Raw genomic sequence first — 19,644 nt, 5'->3', positions numbered from 1 at the left:
CCCACAAATGCCCCCTTCTCTGGCCCCGAAACCCCCCTGATTTTTTTTTTTTTTTTTTGCAATACTATAGTTAAAGCATGTTTGGCCCCAAATGTATCTTTGATGATAGTCCCCCCTGAGTCTCTTTTGTCTGTTCTCCTACTAAGTAATCCTCAGTAGATTCTTGGTATCATATCAGTATTCCTCTGGTGCCCTTTTCCTCATTTACTGTGACACAAGTACAAGATCAACTGAGTGTTGCATCTGGATTCAAGGTATGCCTTACAGCTACTAGGCTGGCCCTTAAGTGTTTATGACTCTGACCAACTGTTTGCCACAGTTCTGTATCAAGCAATGAAAAGTTGCTTGTTGGTTAACATGAGTCATGATGTAAAATTTCAGACATAAATAGGGCTTTGTGGGTGACTAATTAGGGGGCTTTTTCCCATTACCTGTGACACAGGAAAATGTTTAATGTCCAGACATTTTTTCAGCAAACCAGGCCATGGTGAGCAGCTTCCAAATCAGGGAATCCCTTGCTGTTTGCAAGGTGAGGGGGAGCAGCACAGGGCTGATGAATGTCTTTATGAATGACTTAGTCACTAGCATACATGTGTTGCCATATGGTATTTTGACTTGTACTGTGTTTTTGTTGGAATCTGTGTATCATCCAAAAATGTTTTCTCGACAAACATTTCAAACAGCCATGTCTCCAAACATGTTCACTTTACCTCTGAATGATCTGAAATAAAAAATGTACCATCCAAGTTTACCTTTACTATTTTATATCCATTATATATCTTTTGTCCCTTTGTCATCATTATAAAATGCGTGTGACGTTACTTGTGTGCAACAGTTTTGGAGACAGTCTTTTAAACATTCAGTAACTCTTCTGTAGCCATTAGCTGCTCTTTGTGAATCTTCTTAAAATGTAGTTTGTAGCAATTAAATCTGAATCAAAAGTTTGTTTAAATTGCTGGATTATTCACTTGAAGATCTGTTTTGAAATTGGAATTCTGGTGCTATTAAATGAGTGCAGCATAAATTGGATAGTTACTGTACCATGGTATTTGTCTTTTACCAAGGTGTTTGCATGGATTATTACTTATATATAAAATGGAAACTACCACAAATGCAGTCATAGACATACAGGCTGCAGGTATTTTTAATTGTGATTCCTGTGTAAGAGAGAGAGGATTTTTCTTCTAAACCTATTCATTCATTTCTGCTGCTAGAAATATAATACATGATTTCAATGTGTAGTCCACATTACTATTGTGCAGCATGTTAAGTGACCATCCCACAATGTTGTGAAAATCACATGATTATTTTTACCAGATTTCCACACTTTTCCATTATGGCTTTCAAAATTATAGGTAAAGTGGGCCATATCTTTGCATCAATTTGAATGACAGTTGACATACTCTGGGCTTCACTGACTAGGAAAAGCTATTCCTCTCTAATAGCCCAGAAGGGTGTTTTCTTTCCTGTAAAGAATAGCTTTACTTGCATTCTCGAACAAACACAGCAGGGTTCAAGATCTTTTGTCCCACTCCTCCTGTGATTATTTTGTTCTACTGAACTCGTATAAAGAGACAGAAGTGTATAAATTAGATATGCAAATGGAGGTAGATAGCTGTTTTAAGTATATGTATGCTTTAAAAAAAATCTTCTGGGACTTTTAAAATGGTTTTCAAATGAAAGGAATCAAGTCTCCTGCAAGTAAAAAATGTCTTTGGTGATGTTTGTGTCCCAAAAGTTCCTGACAGCTTTCTTCTTTCTTTCTCTGTTATCCTTTAACTTTGTGTAAGTAGAGTTTCACCCTCTTTTTCTCTTGATGCCATCATATTTCAGCAATTTTGGAGCATCATTTATCATTCCTCGCCTCATTTACCTTTTTTATACTTTGAAGTGTTGAATTAACTGTCACTGGGAATAGAAAATTGAAAATTTGCAAAGCAGCTATTTTCACTGAAATGCAAGACTAGTAATCTTAGCATTTTTATTAAAATGATATAAGAAGCTAAATTTAATCAAATGAAGTACGAAATAATCATGTAGTAAATATTTACATTTGACCCTGTTTTATTGTTCCTTTACTTTCCTGTGTTTCTCACTCTTCATGGAGGCTAATGTTTTTTCTATTTTTAAAATCTCATCTATAATCAAACCACCCTAGTGCCTCTATAATGAAAGTTGCATTGAAATTTGCACTTCAGTCCTTGTATTTCACACTTGAATTACTGAATTTAGTTTCCATATTTTCAACAGACTCCTCAGCAGCCAATTTTTATTTTCAATATCTGTGTCTTAGAGATTCACAAATATGACTATATAAACTTTTGAAAAAGGAGCACTTTTATAAATTGACACTCCATAATTCTTTTCCCTAAAGAAATATGGTCCCTGCAGGCTTTACACGCACACACATAGTCCTGCAACATTCCTGCTTGGCTATATGTTTAAATACAAAAAGAGCTAGTCCTTGTTATGATTATTCACCATATGGTGCAATAAAAACAGGCAACAAAATTGTTATTTATTTTTCTGATGCTGCCAGCTTGTCTCATTGACTCTACCCAGCACAGAAAAGTAGGGAGGCAGGATAGGCCACAGGATGATCTGGAGCTTGCAGTAAAGTGGGCAATAGAGAGGAGGCAGGGGAAATATGGAAGATAGTGAAGATAAGCTGGAGAAGTAAAAGGAGCTGTCTACTTCTGTATCACAGCACCAGGGGTGAACTGCTGTAGGAATGTCACAACAGAGTTTATTGGGCTCCTGTGCCACCACAGCTCCAGGCCATTGCAAGCTCCGCAGCACAGGACAGTGTTCCTCACTCCTGTGCTTCCTTCACAAGGCTTCTCTTTCTTCAATTTCTCCCTTTCTTCTGCTTCTCCCTTAACTCAAATCCCATTTCTTTCATATCCACAAACCACATTCCCTTTGCTCATTTTGCATGTATAACCCAGTTTTCTTCCTTGCCCATCCCTATAGCCTATATCCCCATCAGAAGCCCATACATATGACTGCATTTACATTGTCTATTTACCCTGTAGGGCTTCACATTAGAAGGCTACATCAACTGATTCATGATCTCTACATTAGTTTTCTTGCACAGTAAATATACCCCGTTGTTTTCTCAGACACAGATTGAATGAATGTCATGGTCTGAGGAATAATCCAGTATAAAAAGAACCCCTGCAAGATGTATGTGGTCTAATGATAATCTTAGAACATCTCTAAGATGATGGCAATTATTGAGAGAAACAAAATTCTCTTCTAAAAAGCTCTGAAAAGTAGGAAAAGGGGGCTGAATAAGAAAAGCATTATACAAGTTAACTTCTGAACTGTGTTCTTTGTGGCTTTGTGCTTTCTATATGCATTTTGTAACTTATTTTAGCAGAAAGCAGGTATTTTGGTATTTCAAATCTAATAACTTTGTACATGAATACTTGTAAAAATGAACTTGAAAAAAACGGCTGACTTTTTTTTTGTTAAAACAGATGCAACTCATGGTTTTTGAGAAGCAGTCTGTAAACTCTGAAAAATACTAAGCAAAGAGCATTAAGTTCTCAAATGAGTTCTCTTTGAGGCTTAATTATACTTTTTTTTATAAAAAAAACCCCTCTGAATTATGCCTTCAAAGTTTGCTTTGATTCAAATTATTTGTATATTGTTTACTTTCTATTCTTTTAATCATCAATAACAATTAGAAAACAAACATGTCTTGTGAAACAAAAAAAATACCTCCTTGTAACAGATGTTAAAATTGAAGCAGCACTTTCTATTAATTTCTGCAATCAAAAAGCTATATGAAAAAATATCTGGACTCTCTTATTGTCCTTAACTTAATTATTCTTGCATATCAAAAGACAGACACATACCCTTCCACTTGAAGCTGGCTGCCTGCAGATTTATTATAACTCTTACACAAGACATGTAAATGAGAATAGCATGGTTTTGACAAAAACAAATTCAGACAGTGGTAGCTTTAGTTTAGAATTCTAAACTAAAACACTAGCCTTGGTTATGTATTCATTCCTATGGAAAGTGCTTCAGGGAGTCATTTCTAAGCTTTTTTTTATTGTACTGAAGACACCTAACAGTTTGATCATTCTTTTCTGTCCATAAGCTTCTGCATTTTTGTTCCCGCAAATAGGTGTTGGTATCTTGAGTAAGATTAAACATTACTGGTTTGTGTATGTTAGGGGGATATTTTTTTGTCAGAAGAATAAAAAAGGGAAAAGTGGAAGAGTTGAAACCTATATAGAAAATATATATAAAACCTAGGGGAATGTTTTTATGGGATTTTTCAGGAACTGGTGATAGAGGGTCGAGTGAGATACAGACATGACAAAGAGGGAAAAGTGCAGCCATTAAAACTATGAATGAAATTTGTCGAAGGAGGTTTATTTCCCAGCTATAATACTCATGCTATTGCTAGGCAGCACGGGCCAGTGATTTATTTGAGGGTATAAGCCAGAGAATTTTTTCTCCGCAGATTGCATTTCTTGGTTTTAAACATTCAGTAATTTCTTAGCCAAAGAATGCATTTTTCCTATCCCTACTACATCATTTTTGTGGTTTTCATTATTATTTGCTAAGTATATTATGACATACTACTTAGGGTCATAACTTCAAGGCTCTTATGCAGTTTCCTGCATTAAAAAATCAGTACACTTCTTGAATAGAATAGCTTTCTGAGGGAAACCACAATCCCTGACTGTCTCATTCTTAAATTTCTAGGAGTTAGAAAAAAAGAAAGTGATAATTTTAAAACCCTTAGGGTCCACATGAAAAAGAATTAGATTTCTTTACTTTTGTTTTTAATTCTGTTTTCTAAATCTCATGAAAACTAGCCCTTTAATTGCAAGACCAATAGAGTAATTTATCTATTATAAAACAGCCAGCTATTTGCTTGTCTGTATTAGGAGAAGGCATAGCAAACCTGTGAATTACAACTTTTACAAAACTTCAGCCCAAACTTCAAATAAACTGAAAATGAAGTCTTGTAATTCTTAATTTCAATAAGAAGTTGAAACACCCCGAGCTAAGTTAATATATCTAACCTAGCCCAAACCAAGAAGTTCTGTAGGTCTGGTGAAATTTCCAGCTCCAGTTCCAGACTTGAGGGGTTTAAGACAAGCATATGAAAGTTTGGAGTGAACAGGTCTTTTGAGATTTACCCATTGCTATTTAAAGTCAAATCTAGATCTAGTCTCCCAGTCAGCTGTTTACATTATATGGACCAGTTTTGCATAGATAAATTTAAAGGTTCTTCTTATTTAATATATTACAGTATCAAAATCCCAAATGACTGTTCTGACAGGATTTTTATAAGAAGGCTTATCTACGCACCCCTCTCAAGTAGTTGCATGTAAGAATGCCGTACAATTATTCGCTGTAAATGTCAAGATGTCTCTTGATCAACTTTGTTGGCAAACATTAAAGCCAGCTTAAAGTTGCTGAAGTTTGGCTGATGAGATGTTGCTTCTTGACCTCAACTGTGATATAATGGAGGTTGGAATGGCTTTCTGGAGGAAGAGAACACATGGACGTAAGGGACATCCTAGGTAAAGGCTAAGGTTTTGGAAAATATCTAAATTCAGGTTCATTGTGTTGCTGTTGTGTAATTAATCAAGAAAATCCCAGGAAGAGTTTCTTATTTGTAAAACTCTGGGTCAGTGCTTGCTATGAAGTCCTTAGCCTTATACTAAAACAAGAATTTGTGCCTCAGTTTCTGACTCCAGCTCTACAAGGAACAACAGAGGGGAACCAGATGCTCACTCAGGATACAGCACTAATCCTCCTAACCTGTGCTTTCACATCAGAGACTTGAAGACAGGAAAAAATCTTGTTTCCACAGGTTTCTGAATTCAGGGACATGTAGTTGGCCATGAGCACCAGGATATATTGTGCCCATAACACAAGGAGGGAGGATGGTGTTCAGTCTACTGCATTTGAGGCTTATGCATTACTAGGAAAGATCTTAGTCAGAGCCAAACCACTGTGAAAGAGGACAGGTCATTTATGTCTGTGGGGACTCCCAGACACATCCTTTGACTCACATCCTTGCCTGAGGGGATAGGCAGTCAGATTCTCATCCTGACTAGTAGGATAGAGTTTGAGATATTTAGGGACAGATAGACTTAAAGAGAAAGCACAAACTGACTGTTTATACTATTTTATCTGTTTATATTGTTTGTACTCAAGCCTGTACAAATGAATTCCCAGGGAATGGATTATTTTGGACATTGACTCTTGGTCTGTATTCTCTGAGAATAAGTGGGGCTAAGTCTTTCCAACTTGCCTCCCTTGCTTTAAAATAAAAGATGGTGGAAGGTTGGAAATTCATTCTCTCTTGTTCATTGTTCATTCTCTGTTTTGTGTATTGACACTTAACTTAGGCATCTTTATGATTTATTACTGAAAAAAGCAGATAGGGTGAAGATATTACTTTCCTTAACCAAAATGAATGCACCTATGATTTCTTTTAGTATGGTCACAAGCCTGGATAATAAGATTGTAAAGCTTGCATTGTTCCTAGAAATACTGTCTGATATGTTTTATGAGGCCATCCTCTTTCTCCTTATTACTTTCCATGGGTGCTGAACAAAACATTTCAGTTTTCTGACCAATAAACATATTTTTGAATGCTGTATCTTAATGGAGTTCCAATTATAATACATGTTCCAATATTCTGTTTCAAAATGCACATGTGTACACCCAAATGAAATATTGAGATGTGCTATTTTTTGAAACTGGGTTCATAATGATAAAGGAGAATTCACTTGTTACTTTATTAGTCAACATGTCCCTCAAATCAAATTCTAATTTTGGAATAAAGTGAAAGATAATAAATGTTCATTTCTACAGTGGTATTTTCTTAATATTCACTGTTCGATTAGGAACTTTTTTTATATTAATGTTCAGTTCTGGTCCCTTTATCCTTTTAGAAAGGAATTTCTTTTATTCTGAAGCATCCTGCTGTTCCTTGGTGAGGAAATATCCTGAATTACAAGAAGAATTTAAAAGGGAAAAGCTCCTTGTATAGCCATCTGCAGAACTCCTTCTATTGTGTAGCAATATTGTATAATCCTTTTATTGTGTAGCACACAAATGGCCTACCACACATGCGGCGAGATCTTCTGAAGTCAGAGTCTACATGAGGGTAATGCCCCTTCCTGTCACAGGATCCAGGGCCTAAATATTATAGGCCTGGCTGTATCTTCTTTATGTAGGAGCTTGTCCTCTGTCAAAGTGATTAAGACACCTTTAATACCTTAAGTAAAGGCAGCATAGAATGTCTTTGAACCTCTATACATGTGCTCTGAGAGTGTGTGGGGGGGAGCACGTTAATTAGAGCAGCTCCAAGAGCCGCTCTAATTAAAGTGCCTGGAGCATCTCACGTATCACCGTCTCTGCATCTCAAAATGGTGGCGAGCTTTAGATAAAGCGCTTTATCTAAAGCACATCCCCGTTTGACAAGCTTTACATAACAGTGCCCCCATCACCATTTTGAACTGCAGGGACTCTGAGACACGATGTGGGAGGCTCCTGGAGCATGGTAACTGCCACACTCTAGCAGTTCAATTAATCAAGTCTATTTCAATGCACTGGAATTACAGCGTCAGAGCAGCTTCCCTGCTTATGTATAGGCACCCTTGATATCGCCTTTTCATTATTTCTCTGTAAAATGTGAATAGCATGCCTCCATGTCACCTGGTATTTCATTGATTATTTTACCAGTAATTAATTGTATCCATTGCTAACCAAAGTCTCTGATATAAAAGTTTCTGCCTAAGACATAATTCCTGAATTTCCATTTTTATATGTTCTTGTTTCCTTCTGTTTTCACTAATATTGCAACAAGAAAAAGGGATGGACTTAATTTCCATCTCAAGAGCTAGTGAATAAATCCTTTGGAAATGGAAGAGACTTATGAAATCAAAACAATCATACTTTTGCTTAAAATTGTTGCATAGATGCTGTTATTAGCTACTAGAACCAATCAAATATTATTCAGCGAATGCTTGATCAGCTAACTACTGCAATTATTCACTAAAATGAGGGAGGGATTTGCAAAGAGGCCTAAGGAACTTAAGTGCTCAACTCCCAGTAGAATTCATTAGGATTTTGATGACAAAATTCCTGAGGGTCCTTTGGCAGAAAAAGTCTTTGAGTAGAGTTGATATTGTTTATTAAACCAACTAAATAGTTGCAAAAAATAGTTTTTTTGCAACTGTGTAGTTGGTCTAATAAAAAAAGTTGGCAAACAAACTCCTTGACACTGAATTTAAATTATTAAATTGACTTTAGTGGTTACATGAATGGCTGAAAAATGATTTCCTGAACCCATTTCTATTGCTTTTACTAATACTGTAAACCGCCTAATGTCCACTCAGGTGGCTTGCTGGGCCTCAGATGTCTTTTAAAAGCATTTGGTTTCAGCTTTTTTATTACTTAAATGTATAGCCAAAAATATACTGTGTTTTAAAATATTTTTTGTAAACACTTCAAAGCACATGTTCTTTCCCCAATTCATGTATGCCTATACCCTCAACTCTTTGAGCTTGCTAGTGGCGTTTGTATTTTTCTCTTTCTTGAACAGTTTTTTTTCTTGTATTATAAATACACAAAATGCAGCTAAATGAAGTAAGTAAAAATGTAGCAATGTTTTAATGTCAGTTAGAGCCTCTGCATGTTAACTGATGTGGCTGGTGCTCCAGGCATGGAGGGCCGCAGGCCTTATGAGGGAAACAAGGATTTTAATAGATGAAAGCTGGATTCTCTAATCTAATGTGATGATTCTGAAGTTTCAGAAAGCTGAAGTTTCTTATTCAGCTCTGAAAAAACAGTAGCATGATAGAACAGGGAGATCAAGAAGACATAGTGGTCTATCTGGAGAGGGAAACTGGAAAGAAAATTAAAGCTAAAAAGATGATATTTTATAGTCATGCTTGTTAATCTCGGGCGGGGGGGCAGGGTCTCAAAGTTTTGGTAAGTCTATTCTTTATTTGTAAACAAAGTTGGTCGATCTGTGTTGTTTTATACATTTTTTAAAAGATCCTAACCATGCATGCAGTGAAGGAAATGGTGCTGCATACATTTTTTTCAGGGATACTTCTCGTGTCTTGTTGAATATGTGTACCTTACTGGTTCTTGGGCCAAAAAGCATGAATCAAGCAGTATTTACAACATCTATACAAAAGCATTAAATTATCACTTTTCACAATGTACAAGAAATTACTATATTACTTAATAGAACACCTGTATAGCACCAGCTAGTATATATTCCTACTGAATGATACTGACAACCAAAAATGAGAAGACAAAATTGATAATTAAACTGAGGTCAGAACATATTTGCAGCAGCAGATTAAAATCATGCTGTTTTGGATTTCAGTCATTCCCAAGGAGCCTCCAATATATATGACTGAAAATTACATGTATGATAATACTGTTGCACTACATTAGTAGATGAATGCCATTCCATATGATTGTCAAAAGCATTTGCAGTAAGTTTTCTTTTCTGTCATGTACATATGACTAAGCTGTCATTTATAATCTGCATAGAAACATTTATCTGCACATTTGATGGTGAAAAAAAGAACGTTTACCTGTGTTTCTATGTGTTCTTTGTGTACAGTTTTGCAATGGAAGTATTTATGCATAATAGTTTGTTTATAAACCTATGACATTTTGGCTTGGTCCAGATGAGTATAGATGTGTGGTATTTGGTGCCACAGACACATCTGCGGTGACACATACTGCACATTCAGGTGGTCCCCATGATGCAAGGGAGCAGTTTGCAGGGGGATTTGACCCCTGGATATCCAGGGATCAAAAAAACTTGTGCAAAAAAACACACAAAGGCAGTGTGCACCACTCAAAAACAGAGCTGGGCTAGCTGGAGCCATGTTCTGGTTGCTGGCCAGGCTCCGAGCGGCAGGATCATTGCTGCTGCAGCCCCAGGAGGCTCCCAGGACCCCAGACAAGGCTGCTGGGGCCAGCCCAGTGCTGGACCCAGCCTCTCCTTCCCCATCCAGGATAATCTGCCACACACCAGAGAGCACATGGCACAGGTGTGCCACTGCTAGTTGTCCCCAGGGACCCAAATGACCACGCTCATGAAGATGCAGCCCTTGATGCTATTTTGGTGGATTTGGAAGTCATCAATCTTGCCTTGTCTACATCTTCTCCTGGAAAGAATGGATTTTCAGTATTTGAATAATTGGTAGGTCTTAGTAATCGCACTGTAGTCTTTGAGTTTTTAAATAAATAGTATCACACAATAGAGGACATAAATACATTTTGGCTTATTTAAGGGCTCGTATTATCTAAATTCCTACATTTGCACAAAAGAACATATTTTAAACAGTTATATCTAATTAAGTGTATACTGGGGATACAAGACATAAATCATAACCTGTTCTATAGATATCAGTGATGTATGTTGATTCCAGGCTTATTAATATCAGCTGAATTTTAGTTATAGTATTCTTAAGCAAAAACCTTCTCCATTTTTACTTCTCAGAGCACACCAGTTTTGTTCAAACAGTTGGAAGATTTTCAACCATCATCATACAGTTCTATTATTTCATATAGCATAACAGATTCAAAGACTTAACAAATATCAGTGTAAAATTCCTAGCACATTGCTTCCTCTGTAGTTTGCTGACATACTCTAGTGTTAAATATCTCACAGTGGGTGCTGATGGAAATACCCAGTGGCTATCATTCTACTATTTCAAAGTATTTCCACCAAAACATCATTGCCCAGGGAATCCCTCATGAAAATTCCTCAAAGGTTAATTCAATTTATGACAGAAGGCCTACAGCTTTAATAAACAAATGACATTCAGCACAAAATAATTGATGAAGAATAAGGTGGTGGTTGTGTTCAATCACTCCATTCAGCCAATCTTTTGCTAATTCCATTATCATGAAAATGGCCAACAGCCCATTTGAAACCATCTACCCACCTCAAATGATATGCAAAACATGGACCATAAGCCCACATTTCTACCCCAAATATGAGGTTAGAGCAACTAGTTCCCCCTTCCCCCCACGTCCTCCTCAGTCTTTATTGATAGATATCACTGTCACACAGAGCATTGTTGTGCTCATGCTCCAGAGTATATTCTGGGCGTTGGTAACTCTTTCTTCAAAGGTTTCAGCCAAAGTCTGGTCTGGTTTCCTCCATTTTAAGGATGGTATAATTTCAACAGATATCACTAGCAATTTCTAACTTGACATTCCAGGAAATAAATTGTTTCCAGATATCCTTTGAATCTGAATTGGATGTATAGATTAATAATGTCACACTGATACCTGACAAACACATGCTGTCAGAGTTAAATAACCCTGGGCAATCATACAAAATCTTTGTTTCTCCAAGATGTCACCCCCCATAATCAATGGAATGCCTTTTCACTTTTTGATTTACATGTATTCTAGGCCTATTGGCTGCATCATATCAGCATGCTTGATCATACTACACTGGCTAAAGAGAGTTTTTAGTCTGGTCCAATCATACTTGACTCTGTTTATTACCTCTGCCCCTTTTTGTATATCGAAGTAGATTATTTACTGCTAAATAAGGCAAGGTTTACATTAGGTGCTAGCAAGCACCACTTCTTGTCAAAAACCAAGAGCATGAGTTGGTTCTACTTAACGTTCCTGTATGTCTCCCATCAACTGTAAGCCTTCTCATTCCCTAAATCTGATGGCCGGAAAAATCTTTTTCTCACCCAGGGGATGGTGCTGCATCCCATGGTACACATCTGCTTGGAAGAATGAAACCAGAGAATAATTTGGAAACTATCAAAAGTTAAATGTTAAGGTTCTCAATATTCTGTTTATTAAAATGATCAGATCAGCAGCAGTCAAAGACTATGACATTTCTGTTTTGTGGATCTGAGCATGCAATAGCCATTACTGACCTGATAAAGGAAGGATTGTACCCAGGAAGGTTTGGTCTGGGAAACAAAAATTGCCAAGATGCCACAAAATATGAACAAATATTGAAGTTGTATGGGAAAGGACGTGTCCCAGTATAGTGGCAGCAGCAGTAGAAGGGAGTAGCATAGCTAGTTCATTGCAATTTGCAATAGCAACTGTACCTACAGCTCACCCAAGTGCCTCTTCTGGGGGGTAAGGTTGTTTTCTCCCTCCTTTTGGAAAAATATACATATAACCTGGTGCAAATCTTTCATATAATTGATCTTTATTGTATCTAAATATTAAATACTCTTTCCAGCTGTGATAGCCTCACTAACCATTAAATGGAATGCAAATTAACAGGTAAAATGCTGCTTTAAGCAAAACTCTCACTTCTTGACTGATTTCTCCTTCATATTCTGATGATGGAGACCCTCAAGAGTTGCAAAGTAACATAGCAGTACACATCTGACCTATGAACTTGAAGTTCATCATAACCCCTGCATCATGTGTTGTGTGACAAAGGCCAGAAGGTGTGAAGACAAAATTCCCTTAGTAATGCTACTCTCCTTTCCAGAATGATAAAGCATTGTGTGGTTCTCTCTGATGGGCCATAGGTCAGGAGACCTATTCTCTTCCCTAACTGAAGAAACCTGATGCACAGAACCATCTGGTTCTTGATGCCACTGACTAGCACAACAACCTGAAACTTGCTGGATGCTAAAGCACCAGAGGTGCTCCTGGGATCCTGGCTGACTGTCATCCCCATGAATCTGCACTAGGTGATGAGATCCTGAGATAAAGCGTCTTCACCCATGACCTTTTGCTCTTTGCTGGGAGAAAACAGGCAGAGGAAAACATGGCAGAGCTGTTAGTGGGAATGAAGTAGAACAGAGCTCCTACTGCTTGGCTGTTACACATGCTGCTTCCATAACTCTCATTTCAGCTCCCAGTATCTCTCTTGGGAGACTCCAGCAAAGATACCCTGGCCAGGCATCACCCAGGGTGGCAAGGTTGATGTGTGGTGGGGCACTGTTGGGGATGGAAATGGGGGCATTGCTGGATTTGTGTTTTAACATTGAAAAACTCATTTAAATAGAGGGTATTTATAGACATGCTCTGGGGGGAAGTGGGGGGGCACTTTAAATAGCATGGCTTCGAGTCATCTTAATTAATGTGCTCAGAGCGTTTTGTGTATCAATGTCACCACACTGAAAAATGGTAGTAGGGGTGCTTTAACTAAAGCCGGTCAAATGAGCTTCAGTTAAAGTGCCCCCACTGCCATGTATCAACATCCCTGCGCTGAAAAATGTGATGCTGGAGTGCTCCAATTACCACACTCCAGCAGATTTGATTAATTTAGTCTGCTCCAATGTCCTGTAATTACAGCGCCTTGGAGCAGCTTCCCTGCACATGTATAGAAGCCCTGAATGTTTAATTTCAGTTGAAATGAAGAATTTGTGTATAATTATGACTCACTAATATGCAGAAGATTCTTAGAGGTAATATCTATTTCTTTTCAAATATAGCTTGCTGATGATCAGGGATTGGTTTTGATGACTACTGTTGCCATGCCAGTATTTAGTAAGCAAAATGAGACTGTAAGTATTCAAATTATATTCCTACCATGTGATACTCTACTGACTACAATGAAAGTTAGCAACTTCCAGGAGCCTAATGGGATTTTGGCCTGCTTGGGGTTCTTTTTTGTCATGGTGGTTGTTCTTATTCTTATTCTTATTATTGCTGTGGTTGCTATTTTATTAGCCATTTGCACATGTTGTTAGAATAAAATTGGTAGATTTTAGGTGGTAGATATCTTTATGTACAAAAAATTAGTCTAGAAACCCTGTAGTTTAAATTAAACTAAATTAAAGGTTAATGCTGTTATGATTAGGAGAGAATCACCCAGATGATAAATGTGATCCAGTGCTGTTAGTTCCATCTGTGTTCTTACTTCTGCATTACCTTCCTTGCACCAAGAAATCTATAACCCTTCTCATTTTCAAATTCACTCGCTTTCATCAGAAATGTCCAGTGCATTAGCAAAGTACACAGATGTGTTTATATGTAGTTATATCTTTCTTGTTTTAAAACCTGATAAATTATTAAAGGTAATTATGTGCACTTCTCCCTTAATGTTTAATCCTTCTCTCGTGACTACCTAATGGCAGTATAAATTGGGACAGAAGAGGATATGTCAAATTGTTATCTGTAGCTTTTCATCTTAAAGCTACTTCACATACAGAAGTGTTTAATTGAGGGGCTCTTTATCTCCTGAAACTTCACCTGCTTCCTTGTTTTTATTTGCAGAATAAGGAAAGGAAGCTATGGGGCACCGGGGGTGGAGGAAGAGGGTGGTGACCAGATTTGCTGTAACCATCCATTTAGCTTTTTAAATAGTATGTAGAATGAGGTTGTTATCTGTTCACTTTAGTATAGTTTTTGTAAAGTGAAAACAGTTGTTGATGGCATGCGTTGTTTTGACAGTGATTGTTTACCCTTCTGAGTGATCTGTGCTTTTTTCATTTTCATTTTCAAATAGAGATCGAAAGGGATTCTTCTGGGTGTGGTTGGCACGGATGTACCAGTTAAAGAACTTTTAAAGACAATTCCAAAATATAAGGTAATTCTCATACAATTTCAAATGTAGTATACAGTATAGAATGGAATTAACAATATCTTACAATTATTTAGCATCCAATTTGTATATGAAAGTTAATGACAGAATCAAAAATGGAATTCAGGACACAAATTCCATACAAAATGATTTTAAGGCAAATCCTTAGTAGCCCTTTTTACCTCACTGATTTTGTCCTGGGAGTCCTAGCTTTGTTGCTTTAATGATTCACTCCAAATGGCAGGTGTCAGTTAATTTGTGTTATAGCATTCTAAATTGTTCAAGCTTTTATACTCTACCAATTAATATTCACAGATTCACAGAAGTTTAGGGCTGGAAGGGATTCATTAAAGACTGAATTTAATAAAATCACCAACATGATTCCATTCTAAAGTATCTCTCACAAAATAATTGGAATTACATTTCAAAGATCTTTATGGAGGTACTAATTCAGTTATTAACATGACTTCCAGCACTGCTTAATTCTTATTGTCTTGAATCTCCCCTGTCCTGAGTTAATCCTGAACACTGAGTAAAACTAGTGCTATTTTTCATAGACTTGTTACAACCTGCTGAGACAGCTTACTGCCATTGTCTTTCTTGTTTAATGTATTTTAGGTGTTCCCCGATACTTAGTTTTGCAAAATTATAGTTGCCTCTTACAAAAAAAACAACTATGAATAAAATAGATCAGGCAGAATAAACGGTCTGATCCTGAATCATTTGTAAATTTGTAAAAATATGTTTCAGATGAATGCAAAGGTGGTGATACTTTTGAATTAAGTTAGATATAGTACATTATTAATTCAGCAGTTCTCTACCTCTGATATGCTATATTATAATCATGTTTCAGTCACAAGTGAAAATTAAATTTATGGTTTCACCCTAATCTTAAATTGATTTTTTTTTTCAACAGAATAACCAAGTAATTTGACACCAGAGGCAACCTCTGTTCATGATAAATCCATTAATGGAGTAGCAAAGTACAGCATGTAATAATTGTATTGACAGAGCTATGTGATGCTGGGTGCATGCCAGGGAGAATCCCTGTGTGCCAAGTACTTCACTAAGCTGGTGATGCTGTTTCTAGTTTGGGGAGATGCAGTGAGGGGGTAGGCACTTTATATCTCACTGCAGCATTCCCTATACTGGGGCATGGTAGACATGCTCATAGTTGACAGATTGATCCTGAGATGTTTTCTTCTTAAAGAACAGGAAGCAGGGTAGCAGTTACAAAGTATAGGTATAGATGGGCAGAGACAGCTTATTTGTCTTGGGCTATTTGAATCCAGCCCTCTGGGTTAACCCAGAAAGGGAAAACTATTGGAGAGGTGCAACGAAAGGGGTGACATGATGGGCAGGCTACGAAATGATCTGAGGCAAATATTGATTTATCAAAGCCAGAAAGAAGGCTGTTTCAGTAATCAATATGGAAGATGATAAGAACTGGATAGTTTTATCTGTGTGGGCAAATAGGAAAGGCCCTAGTGTAGGATCATAGAAAAGCAGGGCTAAAAGGGACCTCTGAAGGTCATCTAGTCTCAACCCCCTATTTGAGGCAGGATCATCTCTATCTAACCCATCCCATTCAAAACCTTGTCTAACCTGTTACTAAAACTACACAATGAACCCTGACACAGTTATAAGCATAGGCGACGCATACCTCCCAAGGCTTGAGGGGCACAGTGATCGCCCACAGGCAGTGTGAGCACCAGGGGCGTGGCAGAGGTAAGCAGAGACCACCCACAAGCAGCCGCGCTGACGTCGGCAGTGAGGGCAGGCCAAGCAGGGATGGTCCACAGGCAGCCACAGTGGTGTTGGCAGTGGGGGGAATCCCCCTTGCAGCTGGAGGTTGAGTCTGGAAGTGCTGGTGGCACTTCTTGGTGGGGGGGAAGGGGGTACCAGCACTCTGCCTGCCCCCCCGCCCATCGCCAGCACTTTCAGGAGGTGCACGTGCACCCCTGTACACCCCCTATATGTCACCTGAGGCTACAAGGCATAGCACTCTAACCTATGAGAGGTAAAGCAGAAAGACAATGGTGGTCAGTGTTATGCTGCTGCAAGTGTCATTAAAATGCATTTGAGAGATCCAAGGAAGAGGGCCATGCCCTTTGCCATAGAGGAAGGCAAAACACCTACACTCTGTACCATTGTGACCATAAAATAAAATTCCTTCCTGATCCCAAATGTGATTATTGGTTTGACCCTGAGGGTCAAGATCCTCTAACCAAGAATCTCTGAGTTTTAGTTCTGGCACATCCGATTCAAAATCCCCAGTGTTGGCTGTAGCCAATACGCAGTGCCTCTGAGGAATAAACTTCTGACATATGTAGCAACAGGAAGGGGAAATAAATTCCTTCCTAGCCCTGTGTGACAACCAGCAAAGTCCAGAAGCATGGGAAATACCAAACACTCTCCATTATGCTCTGCAAATGGGGATAGCAAACATAACTCCACACTTCACACCCTTTTTATGGACAGTCAGAACTCCCTTTCCTATGCCACCTCCATAGCTTATCTCAGCTCCTTGATTCTTCTTTCATAACTAATCCAGCTGTAAAGCTTGGCTTCATTCTGCTGCTGAATATGGTCATCTCCAATATCCATTTGCTTTAGGTTGCAGAGCTCTTCTCATTATTACAATGGAGAGTCTACAGCTTCTGTAGGCGGTATTTTTCATGTCCTCACTGTTCTAACGGTCAAGAAGCTTTTCCTGATATGCAGTTTAAACCTAACTGGCTGTAACTTCAAGCTGTAGGTCCACATCCTGCATCAGTGAAAAAAAGACAGTCTTCCTCTTCTTTATGGCACACCTTCACATATTTGAAGACTGGTATCACATCCTCTTTTAATTACCACTTCTGCAACTGGAATATGCCTATTTCTTTCAATCTCTCCTCAACATAGAGCTTATGTGGAAATAGCATGCAAAATTTAGAAATATCTTGGATTTGTGAACCTAGAAAGAGGTAAGTGTTGAAAAGAATTCCCCTTGTTATGGGCCTGAGTAGCAGGTGTTCGTGTGCGCAGTGATGAAAATAAAAGCTAGCAGGAAAAGGTTCATTGGGAAACTATAAGGAGCTTTGTTTTAATTGTACTGGATTTTAAAGACAGTTTAATTCTATTCAAGCAGCATTTGCTCCTCTTTCTAAGCATTAGAATTGTCATTAAAATGTGCACTTTATACCACTATGTAGTCCAGTGTGACAGAAGATTATTGCAACAGACACTGACTACCATGCAGTGCAGTTAAAGCAGCAAAATGGTTTGACTTAAAACTCCCATTTTCAGGCTGTAGTATGCAAAACATCTTTCTTCTAGTGGCAGAGTGTGACTATCCATAGAATCCATTCATGCAGATGCAATGTATACTTTGTTTCATTTATCTGATAACTTTGGTATGAGGATGAAATTTCTGAAAACCTAAAAATGTGTTAGCTTGGATGAGATGGAATTTGGGCAGAGAAATATAGATAATCACAATGAGTTATCCCTATCAGTATTTGTGCTGGTAAAATGTCCATTGATTTTCAATGGGCTTTTGTGCAGAATAAGGACAGTGAGATTTAACTCTAAATATATTTAGTTTTTACATGATGCTGTAGTCACACCAAATTTCTTTCTTTTTGAAATGGTCTATCAGTTTCTGAGAGATCCCTTCTATTTAAAATAGTGGATACTGAAAGCAATAGTATCTTTCCAAACAGAAGTAACATTTTAAGCACAAACAGTCTTCAAGTACTGTACAAACTACGATGAAGTACTACATTTGGACACAGACAACGTTTAGGACAGATAAATATTTTTTTCTAAAGTGTACCACCCACATTTATTTCCTTACCTGGCTTTCCTTGTTTGGACTTCAGTCCACAATTATCAACAAAGACAATTATGATTGAGGTCTGATATTTAATTAGATAAAAGTTCACTTGTCATAATGTAATAGGGAAAATGTGGACAAGACGGCTTTGTTTCTTCTTGCTTTATGAAGAAATGCCAAGAGCCTATCACCTTCTATTACCCTTTTGTAAAGCTTATTACAACTACTAATTTATGAAGCAATCTTTTCTATAGCAGATACAGTTGAATTTATTTGATCATAGAGAGATACAGCGTAAATTGCAATCAGATATGAGCTCTCTCTGATAGAGCTATAATGTCATGTTGAGGTTTATATTTTTAGTAAATTACAAAAATCTTCAAACACGGTCTTCTGGTTATTTCTGTGAGAAATGGGTCTGACTTCAGAATATTAACATTTTTACCCAGGTCATTTTGTGACAGACGTATTTTCAAGGAGCCAGTTCAACAAAGTACTTAATATATACATCCATTTTTAGTATGGGCTTAATTTTGCATTTAAGCACATGCTTAAGTGCATTGGTAAATGGGTTTGCTGAATGAGACCCTTGCTAGAGGAAACTTTTTTTAACATGTACAAAGCACTTTAATAGCAGCAAAACAAATAAAGCTAACTGGCAAATCAAGAGGCTTACATTTTGCAAGATACCTACAATATACAGAGATATCTGAGCACAGAAACATTCATAATAAGTAATTTTAGAAATGTATGAAATGTAATAGCAGTGATTCTGAAACAGGGTGATGTGGCACCCTGAGGTGCCTTGAGATCCTTTCAAGAATGCTGTGGGTGCCCTGCAATGTTGGCACGCTGAGGTGTGCAAACATGATTTGCAAGATAAATCCAGAATTTCAAATAGGAATCCATAATGTTAAAAACATTCTGACCTATTGTGGTCTTTCTGAGTCCTTTGACTACAGAAAAATAGTATAGCAATTCTTCTGTTGCAAAAAGAGAGTGAAAACAAAGTTAGAATTTTCCAAAGAGTGCCTGGAGTCTTTCAAGGAGTGCCTTGGGTCTAAAAAGGTTGGGAACCACTGTGCTACAGTATAGTGGCTCAGAGTTAAAATAACTCACTGAAAAAAAGAATAGTGATTTTTCACACACACACACACACACACACACACACACACACACACACACCATATATATACGCACATATATACATAAATGTATATATGCACATATATGTGTATATGCAAATATTGTATGTACACACTATGGGCGTGTCCAGACGAAA

The 19,644-nt window shown here is 37.6% G+C and overlaps 1 protein-coding gene across 1 annotated transcript in view; it reads left to right on the top strand.

The window, feature by feature from the left end:
• CACNA2D3 (calcium voltage-gated channel auxiliary subunit alpha2delta 3) overlaps positions 1-19,644 on the top strand; it is a 1,192,973-nt gene that overhangs the window by 942,231 nt on the left and 231,098 nt on the right. Inside the window, exons 15-16 of the mRNA XM_019504610.1 lie at positions 13,452-13,523; positions 14,468-14,548. Coding sequence (XP_019360155.1) covers positions 13,452-13,523; positions 14,468-14,548 — 153 coding nt within the window. The remainder of the gene's footprint in view (positions 1-13,451; positions 13,524-14,467; positions 14,549-19,644) is intronic.

This window comes from Gavialis gangeticus, unplaced genomic scaffold (genome assembly GCF_001723915.1).
Source record: "Gavialis gangeticus isolate Ggan-Ray unplaced genomic scaffold, GavGan_comp1, whole genome shotgun sequence".
NCBI lineage: Eukaryota > Metazoa > Chordata > Crocodylia > Gavialidae > Gavialis > Gavialis gangeticus.
The sequence above is the reverse complement of the archived record's forward strand: the minus strand, read 5'-3'. Positions and strand labels throughout refer to the sequence as shown.